The sequence below is a fragment of the Heloderma suspectum genome, chromosome 10 (genome assembly GCF_057233095.1).
Source record: "Heloderma suspectum isolate Gila_16-S chromosome 10, 16-S_ref, whole genome shotgun sequence".
In the NCBI taxonomy this organism is placed as follows: Eukaryota; Metazoa; Chordata; class Lepidosauria; order Squamata; family Helodermatidae; genus Heloderma; species Heloderma suspectum.
In genome coordinates, this window is record NC_139467.1 from 28,243,579 (window position 1) to 28,266,937 (window position 23,359).

Consider the following 23,359-nt stretch of genomic DNA (forward strand, 5'->3'; position numbering starts at 1 on the left):
GAAGGAGCAATCTCAATCGCAGGATAAACGCTCAGTTTGATGAAGCCTTCTGTGCAGGAGCGTCATGGCAGGGTCATGGCATCATGTAAAGAGCCCGCCAACATCTGTGAAGGAGCAATCTCAATCACAGGATAAAAGCTTCGTGTGATGAAAGGGAGTCGTTGTGATCCTGCATTTAAAATGGAAGCAGAAAGCCCTGTTTTAAATGCAGGATTTTAGGCTGGTGTGGAGATCATAGAATCATAGAATAGTAGGGTTCCTATTGAACCCCCTGCTCAATGCAGGAATCCAAGTCAGAGCATCTCTGACAGATGGCTGTCCGGCCTCATCTTGAATGCCTCCATGCCCTGCAATCTATTTAAAAACAGAACAAAGGGCATTTACTGCAGGAGATGCCTTGTATGATCATGGCAACATGTAAAGAGCCCGCAAACTTCTGTGAAGGACCAATCTCAATCACAGGATAGAAGCTGAGTGCAAAGGAGCCCTATAAGATTGGCACCTAAGGGTGCAATCCTATGCCTGTTTAGACAGAAAAAAAGTACTTCAACAGCCAGCATTCCCTGGGGAATGCTGGGTGTTGAAGGACTTCCCTCTGTCTAAACAGACATAGGATTCGGCCTTAAACTGTCTGACTGAAAACCTGTGCAAAGACTAAAGGCAGGCCAGGAACAGTCCACTTCCTTGTGGTTCACAGGACTTTCCTGTCTTGTCAAAGCACATTTCCTCTTCACCAGAGAGGGATTCGAAGCTAACATTCAAAGCAAACAACATTCCTTGGTGAAGGAGTAACGGGACTTGCTGAAGGAAAAATTGAACGCTCTTCAAGTACTTGAAAGGCTGTCACAGAGAGGAAGGCCAGGATCTCTTCTCAGTCATCCCAGAGTGCAGGACACGGAATCATGGGCTCAAGTGACAGGAAGCCAGATTCCGGCTGAAGGTCAGGAAAAGCGTCCTGACCGTTAGAGCAATAGGACAATGGAACCAATTAGGGAGGCGGTGGGCTCTCCCACACTGGAGGCCTTCAAGCCGAGGCTGGGCAGCCCTCTGTCAGGCAAGCTTGACTTGGATTCCTGCATTGAGCAGGGGTTGGGCCCGATGGCCTTGTAGGCCCCTTCCACCGCTACTCTTCTAGGAGTCTATGAAAGGAAGACAGACAGACGAGGAAGCAAGAGCTGGAAGCGCTTAAAAGAGCCTGAGCCACGTCAGAAGCCAAGGCCTGTGCACAACCCCGGCTGCGCCACTGCCCCCTCCTCCCTAAACTGCTGCCATCCCAGCGGGTTGTTTCGGGGGCCGCCGCACCGTGCATCACACAGAGCCGGGAGCACAGCAACCCCCGGCGCGCGCCCCGCGCGCTCGGGCCCGCGGCTGTTCTCGGCAAGGCCCCCGCCACGCCGGCGCCGCCCCTCGCCAGGCCCTGCCGTTGCTCCTCCGCGCGGGCAGGGGCCGCTGCGGGCGCCGCCGGGGCCTGCGCGGGGCCGAGGCGGCGCTCTTCTCCGGCCCGGCCGCTCCAGCGGGCGGTGGCGGGGCCGCTCGTGCCGCCGGAGGAAGCGAGGGAAGCAGCGGGCCGCGGCGCGCCGGCGGCGGCACCGTGAGGAGGGAGCGGGGCGGCGGAGCGGGGGCGGCTTCCCCGGCGCCCGCCCCTCCCCGCGGCTCGGCCCGGGCGCCCTGGGGCGGCGGGAGCAGCATGGCCGCCAGCCTGTGGATGGGAGACGTGAGTGAGGGAGGAGCGAGCGAGCGAGCCGCGGGGCAGCGGCGGGGCCGCGTCTGGCTGCGCAGTCCGGTGGGCTCTGCCGGGCGGGGGCGCGGGCGGGGGCGCGGGCGGGGCTGCCCGCGGGCACGCGCCTCCTCGCCCCGCGGTTGGTTTCCCCAGTGCCTGGCTAAGACTGGGAGCTCCTTGCGGGCAGAGACCTGCCTGCTGCTGTTTTGTGGACCGGAGTCCGCTTCTTCAGATGCCCGAAGCGTCCTCCTGCCTGGGCGGGCGTGAAGGTCCCTGGTGGAGTGGCCTCTAGTGCAGGAAAGTTTATGCTGTGATGCATTGGTTAGCCATTTGGGTGCCCAAGACAAAAAACAAAGAACAGGTTTTGCTGCAACAGATTTACATGGCTACCTCTCTGGAAAAGTAATAATAATAATAACAAGCAGCTCTGAAACTTTATAAGATGCCGTGGTTGTTGTTGTTACTATTGCCTGAAACTTTGTAAGAGGTCATGGACACGGATGATGGTTGTTATTATTACTACGATTATTCGAACCTTTATAAGATGCCATGGACACAGATGATGCTGATTATTATTATTATTTATAAGATGCCGTGGACACGGATGATGCCGATTATTATTATTATTACTACTACTACTACGACTTGAAACTTTATAAGTTATAATGGATGCTGATGATACTTATTATTATTACTATTTGAAACTTTATAAGATGCCATGGACACGGATGATGCCGATTATTATTATTACTACTACTACTATTACTTGAAACTTTATAAGATGCCATGGACATAGATGATGGTGGTTGTTGTTGTTGTTGTTACTGTTACCTGAAACTTTGTAAGAGGTCATGGACATGGATGATGGTTGTTATTATTACTACGATTATTTGAAACTTTATAAGATGCCGTGGACACAGATGATGCTGATTATTATTATTATTTATAAGATGCCGTGGACATGGATGATGCTGATTATTATTATTACTACTACTACTATTACTTGAAACTTTATATAAGTTATAATGGATTCTGATGATACTTATTATTATTACTGTTTGAAACTTTATAAGATGCCATGGACACGGATGATGCTGATTATTATTATTATTACTACTACTACTATTACTTGAAACTTTATAAGAGGCCATGGACATGGATGATGGTTGTTGCTGTTGTTACTATTACCTGAAACTTTGTAAGAGGTCATGGACACGGATAAGGGTTGTTATTATTACTACGATTATTCGAAACTTTATAAGATGCCATGGACACGGATGATGCTGATTATTATTATTACTACTACTATTACTTGAAACTTTAAGTTATAATGGATGCTTATGATACTTATTATTATTACTGTTTGAAACTTTATAAGATGCCATGGACACTGATGATGCTGATTATTATTACTACTGCTACCATCACCACCTCTGTGATCATCAGTATTTGGAGAATTACTTGGGAAAACACAGCAGAAGGGGTGCACGCAGGGGACCCCTACCTCCCCAAAAGAACATCATGGCCAGAAAACCAGTCCAGACATGTTGCACAAGGACTAAGAAAAGTTGTGCTTACATTCCTCCCCTCGCCCCCCAACTACATGAGTATACATCTGTAACTCAGGGTAATACTTCATGCATCTGATGAAGTGGACTGTAGTCCACAAAAGCTTATGCCATAATAAATCTGTTAGTCTTTAAGGTGCCACAAGACTCTTTGTTGTTGTTTCAAATGTGACAGGGCAAAGACAACAGAAGAAAGAGAGACAGGCAGGGAAGTTGTTGTTGTTTTTAATTTCAGTCACACATACTCAGGTTTCGTTTCAGTAACAGGGTATGGGGACTAAGGAGTTGATTTACAATAAAGGAAACATTTCTTTCTGGAATTAGTTCTACAAAATGCAGCAGTTGCAAAAGGATGATGTTGTTTCCTCCCCTCATTGTATTGGGAAGACCCATACACAAGAGGCAAAGAGACTTCTGGATAGTGTGGCTATTTCTGTAACATGAACTTACATGAGTGGGAACCACACAGACCCCTTTTGCTTTCTACTACTGTGCCATCTTCTTTTGTTTGCTGACCTTGTAGCCAAATTTGCGATGCTGTAGGAGTGCCAAACCTCAGCAGCTTCGCTCATGTTTTTTTCTGCCCTGCCTTTTTGAAGTTATCTTGTGGTTCCCTTCAAAGTGTTAGTTACTTCACTTCTGCAAACTCTGGTTACAGGTGTACTCCTGCATGCTTCTTGAGACGCTGCTGTCTCCAGACAAGAAGGCTCCATTAGCCTCTCTTGGGGTACAATCCTATGCATGTTTAGACAGAAAAAAGTCCTACAACTCCCAGCATTCCCCAGCCAGCACAGCTGTAGGGGAGTTGTAGGACTTTTTTCTGTCTAAACATGCTTAGGATTGTTCCCTTAATTGTACAATTCTTGTACAATTGTAATATTGTTACGTTACCTTCCCCTCTCACTTTACTTCTTCCTCTCTAGCTGGAACCATACATGGATGAGAACTTTATTTCAAGAGCCTTTGCTACCATGGGGGAGCTAGTTCTGAGTGTGAAAATCATTCGGAATAGATTGACAGGGTATTTATCTGTCTTTTTTTTTGCATTTCCCTCCCACCTGGTGTGCATGTCAGTATTATTGTGGGTCAGGGGGAAGGGGAGGTTATCTATCTGAAATGCCCATATGAACAGATCTGTCATTTCTGCATTTAGGGTTGGGATATGGATTGTTTGGCTGCTCAGATATTGTCAAATGACTGCTGTTGTTTGTCGCAGAAAGCTGTCTTGCGTAGAGTCAGACTACTAAGCCCATTCAGCAGCTGCCCAGGCTTTTCAGAAGGCAGTGGTGCCCAAGGAAGTGCTTCTGTCACCAACCTTAAAAGATGGGCAAATTTGTATGGGAGATGGTTGTCAAATCCTGCGTCTCTCACTTCTCACAAATAAAGCAAAACTTACTTCGCAAGTCACAGTTCTTAGGAAATGCTTCTCTTTCTTCCAGGATTCCAGCAGGCTATTGCTTCGTAGAATTTGCCGACCTGGCCACTGCAGAAAAGTGTTTACATAAAATCAATGGGAAACCCCTTCCTGGTGCCACACCTGTAAGTAAATCACATCATTAAGTAACCTGGGCTGGAATCCTAGGCACACTCTCACTTGGGAGCAAGCCCCACTGAACTTGGTGGGGCTTACTTTTAAGTAAATGTACATAGGAGGATTGTGCTGCACAGAAGTGAGATGGAGTGAGAACGAGCTTAATGAACTTTTGGTAAAACTGAAACAACCAGACAGTTAGGAAGGGGCTTGCATCCAAGTAAAACTTAGGAACAGGATATGTGTTCCATGTACAGCTGGTGTACACACATCTGAACAAAGGCTGTAGCTATGGCCAAGTACTTTTCTCGAACTCTGTTAGATGGAAACACTATGACCCTCCCTTTTGAATTCAGTTTTAGCAGCTGTGACACCCTGATTTACCAGATAAGGACAGGAGTTATAAGCCAGGAAGACCCTACTTCAGCCTTTCCTAACCTGGCAACTCCAGATGTGTTGAACTACAACTCCCATCATTCCCAGCCAGCATGGCCATCCCTCGGCATTGGCTGCCCTTGTATAATATGGGAATAATGAATACTGGCCTACCTTATGGGGCTGTTGTAAGAATGACTGTCTGAAGGAATTACATGCAATGTTTTGACATACAAAGCATTTAAATTTGCATGGGGCTGTACTTGAAGACTATTTTGGTGCAAAATGCCACAGCCCCTTCACAAGGGGCGAGCCACCAACAGCTCATTGCACCAGCATCTCCAGTGACTTTCCATTTTGTTCAGGGGTGCTGGCGTGGTCTACACACACACACACACACACACACACACGATTTTCCCAATTCTGCCAGGTTCTCATTAGTACCTATGTCACATCAGTAACAAGCTATTCCCTATGGGATGGTGCTGCACCACCGTGAAACCTATCTAATAGGGTTTAATTTTAGCAGGCTAGAGGTAGAAGTTATTTCCTTCTGTACAGCTTTCCCTAGTCTTAAGTTCTAAGGCAGGGGTGGAGAGCATCTGGCCCTCTAGATGTTGGTGGACTGCAGTGCCCATCAGCCCTAGCCAGCATAGCTAATAGGGATGATGGGAGTTGCAGTCTAGTACCATCTGGAGGGCCACATGTTTCCCATGTTCCTTGCTCTAAGGATATGGTGAGAGGTGACCTTCTGAGTTATTAATGGCCCTGAGATTAATTTCTAATAAGTCTCATTTTATGCAGTTGTAGATCTTTTCAGCCCTCAGTCTCTGTGTTTAGTGTCTGTTAATCCTGCTGTAGGATAGGAAAGGTCCCAATCTCAGAGTGGTAAGGCTCGATTGTGTATTTAACCTGTATGTTCAAGCAGGGCTGAGCACTTCCCTTGTAGTTTAGAAATCATTATGTTTTAAAGGCACAATCCTTTGTATGTTTCGACAGAAAAAGACCTACAACTGGGGCATCCTGGGAGCTGTAGGCCTTTTTTCTGTCTAAACATGCATTGGATTGTGCCTTGAGTGCCTTTTCCTGATGATATATATATATTGCTGCAGAAATATACTGGAGGAACAGACCTGTTGTTAATTTGTTTCTTCTGTTTCAGACAAAGCGATTTAAATTAAACTACGCCACATATGGAAAGCAGCCTGATAACAGGTAAGCCAAATACTATGAAAAGTATTCAGTTGGTCACCATTAGAATGATTTTTGTTCTGTTGAGTGTTTGCTGTAGGGGAGATCAGTTTAATGCGTTCTGTACGATCTGATATGAAAAATTAATAAAGCAATAAGTAACACCCCCCCCCCCCCCAAGAAGTACTAAAACAGTCACCAAACATGTAGCGCTGTCTGGTGCTGAACAAGTAATCCTGGTAAGGGGGTTCCATGAATGAGGGACCACCTGGGAGGTTCCACAAAACCACACCTGGGAGAGTGGTTCCACAATAGTTTCCAGAATGTTTTGCTAACTCGTCTAATGCAAGGGTAGGGAACCTGTGGCTCTCCAGGTGTTGTTTGACTCCACCTTCCATCAGTCCTAGCCAGCATGGCCAATGGTCAGAGATGGTGGGAGTTGTAGTTCAACAACATCTGGAAGGCCACAGGTACCCCATCTGTGATCTGATACGCCGATTAGGCCTGACAAACCCCTAAGCATGGGTGAGTTCATACATGTATTTTCACCATTCAGTGATTGCATCAAGTAATGACTTGCATGTATAAAGCCATTGTCCCTGATTAAATGCTGCTAACATGGCAATATGAAGAACTATGTGACTAGTTCCCATGGGCTTTGATCTCTTGAAGAGCAGCCCCCTCCCCCATATCACATTTTTGGAAGGACTTTCTGGAAACTGGAAGGACTTTAAAAAATGCTTGTGATCTATGGAAGGGGGACTGATGTTCAAAGGAAAACAAAAAGTCAAACATTTAAAAGCAGTCCCTCCCTCCATTGGCCTGGCCAGAACCTATTGCCATTTGACTCCTCATGTTCAAGTACTGTCCCTTGCAGTAGCCATGGAACTTGCTGCGTTTCCTCTTCCTTCTCCATCCCTTTTGTGTTGTGTCTATTTGATTGAAAGGCATCTAATAAACTGAGAACTGCCCTCAGTGAATTGGCAGAAGGGCAATATATAAAGGTAGTACGTAAACAAGTAAAATTACACTGTCCATAAAATCATCCAAACTTTCATGTCTGCCTAAAGCAGAGTTGGGAAGTGTATGGTCCTCCAGATGTTGCTGGACTGCAACTCCCATCAGCCCTCCCCATTGGCAGTGTGAGCTAGGGCTGATGGGAGCTGCAGTGTAACAACATCTGGAGGACCACACATTCCCCAGCCCTGGCTTAAAGCTAGCCCTTTGAATCCGGCCAGATATTTCATATTGTGCAGTGCTCTTCAACGAATACTTGCACTGTTAAGTCATCAGGTGGAAAGTTATCAAGTACTGCATCTGCTTTGTATTAAAACTCAACATTTTAATTGGATTGTATTGGGTTCTCCTTGAGCCTCACCAAATGACTGAGGCTGCATTCCAAGATATGCTCACTGGAGTGTGCTTAGAATTGTAGGCTATAAAACTTGCAGCTGATTGCTTTTTAAAGTAATGAAGGGGCAGTAAAGCAATGGAAAGGCTGTAGCTCAGTGGTAGTGCACGTGCTGTGCATGCAAAAGGTCCCAGGTTCTATCCCCAACATCTCCAAGTAGGGCTGGGAAAGATTCCTGCCGGAAACCCTGGAGAGCCGCTGCCAGTCAGTGTCGACAATACTGAGCTAGGTGGACCCGTGGTCTGACTCTGTATAAGGCAGTTTCCTGTGTTCTTATATTTGTGTATTGCTTTGGCATCTCAAGAGGATAAGTTATTCCAAACGTAACAAAGTTTGGTAAGAGTACAGGACTCTTGCTCCTGAAAAACATGGACCACAAATAGCCAGCAACCATCCCAGAGTGTTGAGAAGGGAATAGTAAGGTTGGAGGGCTGTTATCAGGAGCTATTATAGATAATTCGACACACTCACGTGCACACATACACATGAATTTCTGCATATTACTCAATAGCAGGTGGTACCTCATTCCCCTCGATACCTCATTGTCTGTTAGGATCCATTCTAACTTGTAAATAATTCATTAGGGAATAAGATTCATTTGGCAAGTGTTATTTTAAAACACACACACATATTTGTGTTGAATGTATTGCACAAAACCTCAAAATAAATGCAGCTGCTTTCCATATGTGTATCTCTATAAAAGCATAATAACACTTTGTGCTACTGGAGTTGTCCAATGATTTGTTTACTACAGTACAAGAAAACTTCAAAGTGAAACTAAGCAGTTCTGTTTCTCAACAAAAATGAACAGGCTGAACAAAAATGCAAGCATTCAGCCCTCGTTGGTTTTACCTCATTGGTTTTACTGAATAACAATGAAGCGTGGCAGCTTTTAAAGACCATTTTTAAATAGTGGCATTTATATCCTGTCTTTCTGCCAAGGGGTTCAAAGTACCATACGTGGTTTCCCCCATATTCTCTTAACAGCCCTGTGAAGTAGGTTAGGTTGAAAGATGGTGACTGTCCCAAGCTTACTCAGTGAGTGTCATGGCTGGCTGGGGATTTGAACTCGGGTCTCCCTGGTTCCAATCTAACCTTCTAACCATTCCATCACACTGGCACTTGCTGATTAGAGTCCAGTTTGAGCAATGCATGACATGTCATCCTCAGGTGGCAAAATCTAATTTGCTGATAAATTCAGCAATTCCAACAAGGCTGCAGAGGGAGGCTCTAGTACAAGTATAGTGACTTCAAGGTCAGCGATAGAAGGAAAGACTTCAAAGGCAGCCTCAGTGTGAAATTGCAGCTCTTGAAGTTGTTGATAAATTCTCTTCTACTCAATTAGCGGTATCTTTCCCATTACAGAACGTAATGGTATCTCTTGAGATATTTAAATTAACATAGCAAGAAAAATAGTATTATCAGCACCTGCTGTTGTGAAGTCTTGCTCTGTGCCTATCTTGTATACACTGAGATCTGTATTAAAATGAGATACCTATAGTTACCCCTTGTATTTCATGGTGTTTTGGTCCCACTCGGTAATCGTATGTGTCTGATATATGTCCACTGAGAATAACCTTTCATGCATGAAAGTTTGTCACAATAATATTGTCAGTCTTTCAGGTGCCATTATATCCCTTCATCCTATTGGTCTTTGTAGCTGGGGATGATGGGAGTTGTGGATTGAAGCAGCTGGAGTACACTGTGTTGGGAAGGCTGCTCTGTTTTTATAGAGGATGTCTATAACCCGATTCATCAATGCCAATGATAACTCATAATAATAACAATAATGAATATATACTGACTTAGTCTTGTTGATTATGAACTCCATATGATCACTGTTCTCAAACTCATTCCTTGTTTTCTCCATTTAGTCCAGAATACTCACTATTTGTAGGAGATCTTTCCCCTGATGTTGATGATGGGATGATATACGAATTCTTTGTAAAAGTGTACCCATCGTGTAGGGGTGGCAAAGTGGTTGTGGACCAGTCGGGCATTTCCAAGTAAGCTTCTTGATCCTCTCTTCTGCATTTAGTACTGTTCAAGACAGTTTTCCTCAACCTAGTGCCCTCCAGACGTTTTCAGCTACAACTCCTGTCGTTCCTGACCCTTGGCCATCCCAGCTGGGGCTGTTGGGTGAGATCTTAATGATATAGGGTGGGATACAAATGTTATAAATTAATAAATAAATTAATAATGTTGGGAGTTGTAGTCCAAAACATCTGGAGGATACCAGGTTGGGGAAAGCTGGTATACAGACAGAAGGGACAAGGCTGTGTAAATGTAAAGATGTTTCTTCTTTCCATAATGCAGCGAAGATAATTGAGATCTAGAAAGGTCTTAACTCTGCTCGTTTTACAGCATCACTAAAGGTAGCACTGAATACTTTGTATTAAATGTACAGGTACTAATCCAGGAGGAGGGGAGGAACATATGCTTATGTACATTTCTAAAGCATTTCTGCCTTGGTATACAAGCATTTTACCTGACTTAACTAATTTGTTCTTTATTCTGCTGCATATCCCTATAAACTATGTGATCCTGCTGCATTCATTTGAATGGCCTGAGAGAGAGAGAGAGTTAAAATAATCCAGTGGCATTAATTCTAGTCCATAAGCTTTTTCAGTCCAAGAATTTGTGGTTAGCTTAAGTTTCACTGATATCTTTGCTGGATCTGCAGCTTAGTGTTGGGCAGTCTCGGCATACACAGATGCAAGAACATCTACATTTAACGGTGTAATGTGTGGACAGGCATCTGCAGGTCTACCTGAACATTGTGCCTAATCCTTACTTTTGCTGCCTTCTGAACCCAGCAGGCTTCACTCCCTAACATTCCAAGACCAGTTAAAAAAAAAAAAAAAGAATTCTGAGGCAGCTTTCTCCCTCCCTCCCCACCAGTGGTGTAGTGGTAAATATTGAAGTGCGGGCGTTCATCATGAGAGTCCCCATACCCATGCTCCCAAGGAGAGTCCAAAACAATTCAGGCCATTATGTGGGTTCATATCAACAAGCCAGTTCTAGTAGTTTTCATCTCCAGTAGGATGAGGTCTTCGGTAAAGCTACTGAGTCTTAATTGCCCATTCGAGACCAAGCCATCCCCCGCAAAATGTTTGCATTAGGACAGGAAACAATAAACTGTTGCTGCAAACATTTGTTTTCCCGCAATCCCTGTGACACTTACAGCTAAGCACAGAAAGAACAGGGAATTCTGAATGAGTGTGTGCGCATGTGTGTGGCTGTTGACATCAGTGTCCCTGCTAACTTATAAGTGCCGGCACTGTGTCTGTCCGAGGCCTGGCTCCACTACACCACTGGTCCCTTGTCACTGCTCTTTCCCCACACTAAGGGGTATTTCACATTTAACCCCAATTGGAGCACACGTCCTGAGCTACTTATGGTGCCCCCCATTCTTTGGGACTGAGCCAAATAGCCAAATACTTTGTAAGTCTTAATTTTCATAGAGTTGGAGGGGGCCTTATAGGCCATCTAGTCCAAGACCCTGCTTGATGCAAGAAAGTAAAAGCTAAAGTACCCCAGCAGATGGCAGTCCAGCCTCAGTTTGAAGACCTCCATCTGGGATAGGCCACCATCCCTCTTAGTAATTGGTTCCATTTTCAAGCTGTTCTTAACAGCAAGATGTTTCTAAAATGTTAAAGGGTGGACAGCGAGGTCAAACAAGTAGGAAGCTGTTTGGAATGAGGAAGTGGTACTCCTGATTTTTGGAATGGAATTTGTCCACTTTTTCTTTAGCGGTCCCTTTTCTTACTCCTTGTTTCTTAATGGGCATTTGTCTTTTGGCAGAGGCTATGGTTTTGTGAAATTCTCCGATGAATTGGAACAGAAAAGAGCACTGGTGGAATGCCAGGGGGCTGTTGGTCTTGGCTCTAAACCGATACGCTTGAGCGTTGCCATACCAAAAGCGTAAGTATGGTTGTGAGTGCTTAATTTAGCAATTCGTGCTGAACAGAAGCATCAGTACTTAAGAGAGGGGGTCTTTCCTTGAAGATACCTCTTAATCACTACTAGAGTGTTCCCGTGTAGCTAAGAGTTCCAAAGTCAGTTCTTGGGAGTGTGTCAATTGTTGGGATTGCCTCTTGGTCAGCTTAAACTAATACACCAGCTGCAGCCATTTCTAGGGAGGACCAATCTAGTCTCAGTTACCCGTGCACTAGTGACATCCAGGCTAGACTACTGTTACGTGCTCTATGTGGGGCTGCCATTGAAGATGGTTTGGAAGCTTCAACTCGTCCAGAACCAGCTGCCCGGATGTTAGTAGGGTTTGGGGGGTCTGAGCATGCGACACCAGTACTGTACTGGTTGTCGGTGCATTTCTGGGCCCAATTCAAAGTGTTAGTTTTGACCTTTAATACCATAGATGGTTTGGAATCAGGCCTTCACTGGATTGAAGGCCAAGCTACACCCCTATCAACCAGCCCATGCTTTAAGATCATCTTCAGAGGTCCTGCTTGTGTGCCTACCAGTCTGAGCAGTTAGGCTGGGGGCACAAGGGAGAGGGCCTTTTCAGCAGTGGCCTCATGTTTATGGAACTCCATTCCCATGAGGTTCAGATGGCCCCACCATCGCAAGCCTTCAATAGGTCATTAAAGACCTATTTGTTCTGAGATGCTTTTCCTTGATAAGTATATTATGCTGCTATTGTTTGAACAGGGGCTGCATTATTTTATTTGTTTTAATGATATTGTGCTGAGTCAAACATCCCTGTTCATTGCTATTGCCATTTTGCTGCTGTTTTATTATAATTGATTCACACTGCTGTCTTTTGTGCTGCTTTTATATTGGTAGTTTTGTTTTATGTTATATAGCGATTCTATAGGTATGTTTTATCAACATTCTGAATTTGCATTGGGAGGGCTTGGCCCCCAAACATGCCCCCCAAAATATTTCAAATAAATGTTGCGCTGATGGGGGGACTGACTTAGAGGCTGGATGACTGGAACAGTTAGCAGGACGTAAAAATGGGCAGAGCTAGGGGCCGCGGTGGCTTAGTGGTTAAGACGCTGAACTGCAGACTGGAAGGTCGGCAGGTCAGCAGTTCGAGACCCGAGTGCTGCGTGACGGAGTGAGCTCCCGTCTTCAGTCCCAGCTTCTGCCAACCTAGCAGTTCGAAAGCACGAAATTGCAAGTAGAGATAAATAGGTACCGCCTCGGCAGGAAAGGTAACAGTGTTCCGTGCACCTCAGTGTTCAGTCATGCCGGCCACATGACCACGGAAGCGTCTTCGGACAGCGCTGGCTCTTCGGCTTAGAAACGGGGATGAGCACTGCACCCTAGAGTCGGACACGACTGGTTGGGAATACCTTTACACCTTTTTATTACAAATGAGCATTAAATGAAATGCTTTTATGATAGTTCTGGAGATTTTTTTTTTTAAGATCTGGTGTGGGAATTAACCCATCGCAAGGGCGTTGCAGATGAATTTTTATTCGTAAATATTCCAGAGTTCTCGTAATTTCTTCCCCTTGCTCCTTCTCCCCAAAGTAACCGGCTGAAGACGGTCGAGTACAATCAGATGTATAACTATAACTACAACCAGTACTACCAGCAGTATCAGAACTACTATGCCCACTGGGGATATGACCAGAACACAGGCAGTTACAGCTACAGCTACCCACAGTACGGCTACACACAAAGTAACATGCAGGTAAGGGCCGAGCAAAGCAAATTTGCAATCTTGCAGGTCTTTACATCAAGAGACTTAAGGAAGGTTGCGATTGTAAACACATTTACTAGGACATAAGTCCTGTTGGATACAGTGGGACTTTTGAGCGAACATGTGTAGGGTTGTACTCTTAAGTGTTACAAATGGGGAGGAAACAACTGTCAGTGGGCTAGTCGTGTTCGTCTTTCGCAGGAAAGGGCTCCCACTCATGTGAATTATTTGTGCCATGTCAAAATACAGCTAGCTTTCCTCTAGTGACTTCACTAATTTATGTGGGGCGATAGCTCACGCACCTTCTAAAATTTATCAGTTGCCTATAGAACCATAAATTAGAGCGCAGTGCTCTCGGGATAGCTGTCCGCCTCTGAACTTGGAGGCGGCCGACTATCCAGTGTAGGGCAGGCAGAACACAGAGGGGATCCTCTCCTCCGTGCTCCAGCCGCCCTGCATTTGTGACTAGAGAGCCGATTTTGGCTGTCTAGCTGGGGACCTCGGAGCGGGGGTGGGGCATCATAATGACGCTTCCGCGGTCCCTGCCCCATCCCCAGGAACACCCCCTTTTCACTTACACCACACTGCGGTTACGAGCGCAGAGACAGGGAAGAACCAAGCCACCTACAAAATGGAGGGGAGGGAGTGGGGAGTGCAGTTTCTGGGAAACTCTGCCTAGCGGCCATAGGATTGCTCTCCCCATGTAGTATAAAACTCTGCAGATGTGCACGCATCCAGAATTATCTGTAACAATCATGTGACCTGTGGAATATTTCCTGGGGAGGATAGGTTGAACTAATGTCCTGAATGAACTTCTCGGTTCCACAACCCCTCCGCAGGGGTGGAGGACCCATTAAAATGGTCTGCCCCAGGCATCTTATGGATCCGAATGGATTCCTGAACGTGCTTGGGGATTATCTGGAGCGCACCAGCGGCCACTCGGTCGAGACCCTGGTGGGTGGGTGGAATGCCGCAGTCATTGGGGCATTAGATCGGGTGGCCCCAAAATGCCCTCTTCCCCTGAACAGGGCTCAGACTGCATGGTTCAATCTGCAGTTACGAGCTCTGAAACAGGAGGTGAGACGGCTAGAGCGCCAGTGGCGGAAGTCTCACTCCAAAGACAATCAGACATGGGCTAGAGCGGTATTCTCAGCGTATCACATGGCGGTGAAGGCAGCAAAAAAGGAATATTATGCTGCCCCAATCGCGTCCGCAGAGTGCTGTCCCAGGAGTCTGCTCCAAGTGGTCCGGAACCTGGTCGGTCCAGTGGCTCCGGAACCGCTGGAGCATTCTAAGGCCTCCTGTGAGGCCTTGGCAAGGCACTTTGTGGATAAAATTGATCGGATTAGGAGTGTTATTCCATGCGCTGTGGATACAGTTAGTGAGCAAGAGGTGGTCTGTGGCAAACCGGTTTTGTGGGATCGGTTCCAGCTTCTTCCTTCTGATGAAGTGGACAAGGTGCTTTCATCTGTAAGGCCGACCACCTGCTTACTTGATCCTTGTCCATCTTGGCTCATTATGGGCTGCAGAGAGAGATTGGGTGAGGGAATCAGGGCGGTGGTGAACACCTCCCTTGAGGAGGGAGTGATGCCATCAGCCCTCAAGGAGGCAGTGATAAGACCACTCTTAAAGAAGCCCTCCTTGGACCCCCAAGTTCTGAACAACTTTCGCCTAGTCTCGCATCTGCCATTTTTGGGCAAGGTGATTGAGCGGGTGGTGGAGATGCAGTTGAGGGCATACTTGGAAGAAGCTGATTATCTAGACCCATTTCAGTCGGGCTTCAGGCCTGGGCATGGGACAGAAACGGCCTTGGTCGCCTTGGTGGATGATATGAGGAGGGCTCTGGATAGGGGCGAATGCTCCTTCCTTGTTCTCCTCAACCTCTCAGCAGCTTTTGATACCATTGACCACGGTATCCTCCTGGACCGCCTGGAGGGGTTGGGCATTGGAGACACCGTATTGCGGTGGTTCCGGTCCTTCCTCTCCGGCAGGTACCAGAGGGTAGCACTGGGAGAGGAGGTTTTGGACCCGTGGCCGCTCACTTGTGGGGTGCCACAGGGTTCCATCCTCTCCCCGATGCTATTTAACATCTATGTGAAGCTGCTGGGGGCTATCATCAGGAGGTTTGGGGTGCGGTGTCACCAATATGCGGATGACACGCAGCTCTACCTCTCGTTCAAATCTTCACCAAGGTTGGCCGTAGAATCCCTGTCCAAATGTCTGGAGACGGTGAGTGGCTGGTTGGGAGGAATAAGCTGAAGCTGAACCCTGACAAGACCGAGGTACTTTTAGTGGGAGACAAGAGGAGGTTGGGGGATGTTGACCTGGTGTTGAATGGGGTATGGCTACCCTTGAAAGACCAGGTCCGCAGCCTGGGAGTCATTTTAGACTCCTAGCTGTCCATGGAGGCTCAGGCGTCAGCTGTGAGCCAGACAGCGCTGTACCAACTCCATCTGATATGGCAGCTGCGCCCCTACCTTCCTGACCATCTGCTCCCATTGGTAGTACATGCCCTGGTCTCCTCTCGTTTAGACTACTGTAATGCGCTCTACGTGGGGTTACCCTTGAAGACAGTTCGGAAGCTGCAGCTGGTACAGAACGCAGCGGCTCGCCTGATAACAGGCAGCCTCCAGCGAGATCACATCACTCCAGTGCTGAAGGAGTTGCACTGGTTACCAGTTGTTTTCCAGGCCAAATTCAAGGTGTTGGTTTTGACCTTTAAAAGCCTATATGGTTCTAGCCCAGCCTATCTTAAGGAGCGCCTCCAGCATCACCAGAAAAGGCCGCTTAACAAGATCAGCCTCGGATGGCCTTCTCTCTGTCCCATCAGCCAGGACAGCTAGACCGGTGGGGACGAGGGAGAGGGCCTTCTCTGTGGTGGCCCCCACTCTGTGGAACTCCCTCCCTAGGGAACTCCGCCATGCCCCCTCTTTAATGAGCTTCCGCCATGTGTTAAAAACGTGGTTGTTCAGGCAGGCATTCGGGATGGGTTAGGGTATTTTTTATGATGTTTTTAATGTAGAATTTTATTGTTTTAACTGTTTTGTTGTACATCGCCCAGAGTGGCTGGGTGACCAGCCAGATGGGCGATTAATAAATTTTATAAATAAATAAAAATAAAATGCGTTGTGTTTACTCTGTGGCGGTAGCTCTCTGGCAGTGATGGAAAACACTTTATTTGATTATTTCAATTTATACCACACCTTTCCATAACTAGCTGTACAAGGTAGCTAATAATAGCAATGTATTATCAGAAGTGGTATATTATATCATCAGAGGAGGGGACTGGAAGCATTTGCTTCTTTGTTTAAACTAACTATAGTTTCTCATTATGTCCAACCTAGCTAAACTGCGGTTGATCTTAAGCTAGCCATATTCTGGCCCAGTTTGGATGTAACAACAGACTGCAGATATTTAAACAAGGAAGTGGATGGATCCAACCTCCTCCTGGCATGTGCCAAAGAGGAGCGGGGAAATCTTTCAAGATAGGCCCAAAACAGGGCAGCACATTAGAAACAACAGCCAACAGCAACAACAAAAAGAAAAATAAATTGCCTTGGCCGACTGAAGGCCTAACTAAACAAAAAGGTCTTCATCTGCCCACAGAAGAGTAGTGGAGGGGCTAAACAAGCTTCCCCAGGAAATATGCCTATTGTGTATTTGCTATAGTAAAGAAACATCTGATTCCCTTCCAATTTGTAATTCTTTCTGTTGCAGACATATGAAGAGGTTGGTGAAGATGCACTAGAAGGTAACTTTGCTTATTGTGATTTTGTATTAGAAATAGCAATTACTTTCATCTGTTGATCCTAAAGTAACCCAATCCAGAGAGGTTCTGGAGCAGTAAGAGGCTCCAGGAATGTAAGAGCTTGGGTTGCTTCTGGGCCCCATGAAGTAACATATCCATGAGACTATGGCTTATTCTTAAACCACAGTTTGAATTTGGTTTAAGATCCTGACTTGTTCTATGACTAGTAACCTTTGGGTAGTACGGTGACATCCACAAACTCAAAATAGTGCTAGCGGAGATCTGATGAGGTTTTCCGTTGCGCAAATGGTTGCCTGTTCCTCTTGCGCAGCCGGTTGTGCAAGCAGTTACACAACCGGTTGCACAGATACAAAGCAGTTGCACAACAGGGCGCAAGCAGTTGCATAACCCAAGCGGAATGCACAAAGGGTTGCACAGCGGGTTGCACAAGCATAATGCAAAACTGCTTGCGCAAATGTAATGTTAGTTGAATTCTTCTCTTGCACATAGTTAAGAACCTAGTTTTCACTTGCGCAGCATTGTTTGCGGTAACAGAACGACACAGTTGGATACTGTCCATGGTTTCCCAGTTTGGACAAAATGGGAAACCATAGTTAATTACAGACTTTCTGGTTTTAAGCATGGGTCCTGTAAAAGGGCTGCATTTATGGGTAAAATGCTTGTTCATATTGGGGCTTGTTAAGCCGAGACTCACTCATGTAGGCTTCCTATCTTTTTCAGACCCCATGCCCCAGACGGACGTGGGCGAAGCCAACAAACAGTTTATGGAACAGAGTGAAGAACTCTACGATGCCTTGATAGAATGTCACTGGCAGCCTTTGGACAGTGTCTCTTCAGAGATTCAAGCCATGTAATTTCCTCGTTGGGAATGCGCCGTCTCCGAGCAACATGCCAGCGTGCCCTGGGCTCCTGCCAAGCACACGGATCCTGCAGCTACAAGTGGCTTGCCCCCCTCCGTTCCTCCGGATCCTTAATTCAAGAATACAGAGGAGAGCTTGCGGCACTTCCTGCAAGCACTGAGGAGCAGAGGAGCATCATGGTGACTTTTATTCATGATGAAATTAAAACTCAGACACTTGGGTTTCTTTCTTTTTCTTTTTTTGGTCCCGAGACAGACTTGTTAATCCTTGTCAAGGAGTCATAATTTATAAACTTTTTTTAAAAAAAGATGGTGTGCTAGGGAAACTTTTACTTCCATGTACAATAAAAAAAATATCTTTTACACAGTAGGCAGGATATCGCGTGTTCTCCTCCGTAGTGTAAATGAGAATATAAGTCACCGAAGAGGATTCATGGAAATATCTCAAGATTGGCGTTCTCCTGTGCTGCGGGTCTCATTCAAAGCGACCATGAAGTGAAACCATGCCATATGAGGGAGCACTCTTCTTTAGTGAGGACAGGGTGTATTTCAACAAGTCTTCTGGTTTATTTTCAAAGGAGGTGCAAACCTGTTTTAATCTACTTCTTGCTCTTTTGTCAGAATTATACCCACCTTAGAAGGGTCCACACTGGTGGGAGAGAGTTGAAAACATGGTCACTGTTGGCCAGTCTTGTATCTTATCACTGTTAGATGATGTAGGGCAGAAGGACAAAAGTGGGAGTTCAGAAACTTGAACATTTGCTGCTTTTGCAAATGTGCATCTCCACGATCTCCAGGTAGGTCTTGGGAAAACCTCTGCCTGAAACCCTAGAGAGCCGCTGCTAGGCAGTGTTGCAGACAATACAGAGCGGCTGGAGTCATGGCCTGACTCGTAATAAGGCAGCTTCCTGTGTTCCTATGTCATGGAATTAGAAACATCAAGGGTGAATGGTGGCAACGTGCTCGGCAAATATGAGTGGTAGTAGGCAGCAGAACAGAAGAAAGAATGCTACTTTACACCAAGCAGAGTTTAATTTCTGGAATTCTTTGACCCGAGGTGTGATGGCCACAACCTTAGATCTCTTTGAAAATGGGATTCGACAAACCTATGGAGGATAGATCTATCAATATTGGGCTCTTCTGTTGTGAGGGTGGTATGCTCCTGTGCCTGCTTAAGCCAGATGTTATGAATGCAAAGATGTTATACTGCATGACTCCCTTTTAAGTAGGCTACCATAATGTAGTAAAGTCAATGGGAAACTGGCGGGGTTATGAATGCAGTTATGTTCATGCACTGTGCTTTGGCTGGTAGCCTATCTCTGCCTAGGACAGGGCTGGTTAAGTGCCTCTGCACCAGAAGTGGTTGCCTGCCTCTGACCTAGAGACAAGGACCCAAGTGTTAATAGCACTGTGGACTATGGGAGTTCCCTTATTCTGTGGTCTTTTTGAAGCTCTAAAGTGCCTGTACTAGGAGATGCTGGTGGATGGCCACTCGCATCATCCTTGACCGTTGGCCATGCTGGCTTCGACTGATGGGAGTTGAAGTCCAACAACAATTGAAAGGCCGGAAGTTCTCCCCCGTCCTGGTCCATAGAGCCTCAGTTACCTTTTCCATCGGTGGGATACCTGTGGGTCCAAAACAGCACCATCCAACACAATAGGGAAGTATCAGCAGACTCTGGGGAAACCCCTAGTTTGGCAGAAGTGCAAAAACATCCTTAGGTGAAAGAAAACAAAGGGGGAAGGAATCTCCGAACAGCCCAATGAGGGCTGAGCATGCTCAGTGACCATGAAAATGCTGACTAGCTTAAGGTGGGGGTGGGGTGAAGGGATGGAAATGGAATGGAGTATCCTGGAAAAGGGCCTGGCTGGCTTGCAGCAGAGCAGGGTTACTTCAGACTGCAACATTCTGTTGCAGACTCCACTTGTTATATTGCAGATTTGAAGGGGGTTAAGTTGAGGCTGAAAAGCAAAGCTTTTCCTTTGGCAAGGTTTTCACAAGTGACTCTCCTAACTTAATTATTTTGTAAGGACACTTTTAATCCCACAATTCCTCCAAGAAGCTCAGACACTATACAAGTTTCCCCCGGCCCCATTTGATCCTCACAATGACTGTGAGGTAGGCTAGGGAATCTAGAAAGCTGCCTTATAGAGTGAGACCATTGGGCCATCTAGTTCAGTATTGTTTACACTGATTAGGAGCAGCTCTCCAGGGTTTACCCTAACAGTTTAGGGTTTGCATTCTGGAAGGTTGCAAGAGAGTGACTGTCCCAAGATCACCCACTGAATTTCATAGCAAACTGGGAGATTTCCCTAGTCTGACAGTGGTGGGGAACCTGTGGCCCTCTCCAGATGTTGCTGGGCTTTGATGCCCATCAGCACCAATCGGCATGGCCAATGGTCAGGAATGATGAGAATTGCAATCCAGCATCAGCTGAAGGGGCACAGGTGCCCACCTCCTGCTCTAACAGCTACAGTACACTACTTCTCTCAATGAATTAATGAAACATTTTTTTCTAGTTAAACTGGGGAACACACTTTTTAAGGGTGCAATCCTATGCCTGTTTAAACAGAAAAAAGTCCTACAACTCCCAGCATGCCCTAGCCAACATGGCTAGTTTGGGAATGCTGGGAGTTGTAGGGCTTTTTCTGTCTGAACAGGCATAGGGTTGTGCTCTAGGTTATTTTTAAAGTAAGTACTTGCAACCCTTAGAAGAGGCATTCTGTCACACACAGGAGGAGATGCCACTTCTGCTGCTTTCCTGCAACAATGTTTTCCCTTCAGAACGATTACTTTGTTCTTATGCAAATTTATGCAGATTTACTAATGAATCTGACCTTGCTCTTATGCATGTCTACTCAGATGTAAGACCCAAGAGTTCACCGGGGCTTAGTCCCAAGTAAAAGTGTGGAGGATTCTCAGCACTCTTGCAGAACCTGTTTGTTTTCTGGAATGATGCTGCTGCTGCCTATATAACAAAATGGCTCTTTTTGCCTTTCCATGAGAAAGATCAGAAAGTGAGATAGAAGTACTGTAAATTGCTGCAGAAACAAGGATTTGTTTGAAAGCCTGTTTCTGTGTGCCCCTGGGATCTATTCATGTTATGATGCAGGATTTGAAAGTTTAACTTCGTATTGTTTTATTGGCTTGTTTGAGTACATATGTCACAGCCCTTCACCAGAACAATAAAAAGTTATTCTAGGATGTATAGAATTGCAGTCCTAAATACACTTCCGAAGGTAGGCTTACCCAACATTGTGCCTTCCAGATGTTTTGGACTACATCTCCCATCAACCCCAGCTACCATGGCTAATCATGGATGACAGAAGTTGTAGTCCAAAACATGGGTTGAGGAAGGCTGTATTAAAGAATAAGGCTCATTTGGCACAGTGGAACTTGCTTCTGAGTAAACATGCATCGTACTGTAGGTGTGGCTTTTTAATCAGTTGACAGACCCTGTCTTAAAATCAGAGTACTCCACCATCAATGCACCGTTCAAGGCACTGGAAGAAAGGGGATGTAGTTAGTCATGACTAACTTCAGTCCTATTCATTTCAATGGGGCTGCTCTAAGTACGACTTGTGTTGGATTATACCCTTTGCGTGCAGAAGCTCGGAAGTTCAATGCTGGGCATCTCCAGTTAAAACAGGGCTGGGCATCCTGGAGCCCTCCAGATGATGTTGGACTCCAATTCCCATCCACCCCAGTCAGCCTGGCCAATGGACAACATCTGGAGGGCCACAGGTTCCCTACTCCTGAGTTAAAAGGATCCGGAAAGACTTCTACTTCAGTACCTGGAGAGCCACCGCCAGTCAGTGCCGACAGTACTGAGCAAAATGGATGAATCGTTTGACTTGGTATAAGCTCGTGCCCTATGTACCTATTCATTCAGCACTGTAAAAAGTAAAACAGGAATGGGAATCTTGTGGCCCTCCAGATGTTTTGCCCTACAACTCCCATCATCCCTCTCACTATTGGCTATGCTGGCTAGGGCTGATGGGAGGTGCAGGCCAAAATATCTGAAAGGCTGTGAGTTATCCATCTTCAGAAAAGCAACTATAGTAGAAAGGTGAAGATACCACGGTTCTTTGAACAAACCACCCTTCTCCAACCTGGTCCTAATGGCTATGCTGGCTGGACATCATGGAAATTGCAGCCCAGCACATCTGGTTACCCCTTCATGGATCACTGCCTTGTTGTGGCGAAGGGGCTTGCGTAACTCAGTGAAGCCATAAGCTATGCCGTGCAGGGCCACCCAAGACGGACAGGTCATGGCAGAGGGTTCTGACAAAATGTGGTCCACTGGAGAAGGAAATGGCAACCCACTCCAGTATTCTTGCCAAGAAAACCCCATGGAACGTATCACAAGGCTAAAAGATATGACGCCGGAAGATGAGTCCCTCAGGTCGGAAGGTGTCCAATATGCTACTGGGGAAGAGCAGAGGGTATTTCCAAGTAGCGCCAGAAAGAGTGAAGCGGCTGGGCCAAACCCGAAAGGACACTCAGCTGTGGATGTGTCTGGCGGTGAAAAGAAAATCCGATGCTGTAAAGAACAATATTGTTTAGGAACCTGGAATGTCAGATCAATGAATCAAGGTAAGCTGGAGGTGGTCAAACATGAGATGGCAAGATTGAACATCGACATCTTGGGAATCAGCGAACTAAAATGGACAGGCATGGGCGAATTTAATTCAGGTGACCATCATATCTACTATTGTGGGCAAGAATCCCTTAGAAGAAATGGAGTAGCACTCATAGTCAACAAAAGGGTGGGAAAAGCAGTACTGGGGTACAATCTTGAAAATGATAGAATGATCTCAGTACGAATCCAAGGCAAACCATTCAACATCACAGTAATTGAAGTCTATGCCCCAACCACTGAGGCCGAAGAAGCTGAGGTTGATCGGTTCTATGAAGACCTACAACACCTTCTAGAACTAACACCAAAAAAAGATGTCCTCTTCATCATAGGGGATTGAAATGCTAAAGTAGGAAGTCAAGAAATCACCGGGATAACAGGCAGGCATGGCCTTGGTGTACAAAATGAAGCAGGACAAAAGCTAATAGAGTTTTGCCAAGAGAACATGCTGATCATAGCAAACACTCTTTTCCAACAGCACAAGAGGCGACTCTACACATGGACGTCACCAGATGGTCAATATCGAAATCAGATTGATTATGTCCTTTGCAGCCAAAGATGGAGAAGCTCCATACAGTCAGTCAAAACAAGACCTGGAGCTGACTGTGGCTCAGATCATGA

The 23,359-nt window shown here is 46.1% G+C and overlaps 1 protein-coding gene across 5 annotated transcripts in view; it reads left to right on the top strand.

Moving 5' to 3' along the window:
- Positions 1-1,456: 1,456 nt before the first annotated feature.
- Positions 1,457-23,359, top strand: part of TRNAU1AP (tRNA selenocysteine 1 associated protein 1) — a 34,263-nt gene continuing 12,360 nt past the window's right edge. Inside the window, exons 1-9 of one of the 5 annotated variants that reach the window (XM_084815690.1) lie at positions 1,457-1,714; positions 4,212-4,309; positions 4,728-4,827; positions 6,357-6,409; positions 9,671-9,802; positions 11,601-11,720; positions 13,299-13,461; positions 17,188-17,221; positions 17,942-18,679. In XM_084815690.1, the coding sequence (XP_084671816.1) occupies positions 1,688-1,714; positions 4,212-4,309; positions 4,728-4,827; positions 6,357-6,409; positions 9,671-9,802; positions 11,601-11,720; positions 13,299-13,461; positions 17,188-17,221; positions 17,942-18,093 (879 nt within the window). In that variant the 5' untranslated portion in view covers positions 1,457-1,687 and the 3' untranslated portion in view covers positions 18,094-18,679. Of the gene's footprint in view, positions 1,715-2,863; positions 3,348-4,211; positions 4,310-4,727; positions 4,828-6,356; positions 6,410-9,670; positions 9,803-11,600; positions 11,721-13,298; positions 13,462-17,187; positions 17,222-17,941; positions 18,896-23,359 lie in introns of those variants that run through there. The other 4 variants (XM_084815685.1, XM_084815686.1, XM_084815687.1 and 1 more) reach the window with 4 other exon arrangements.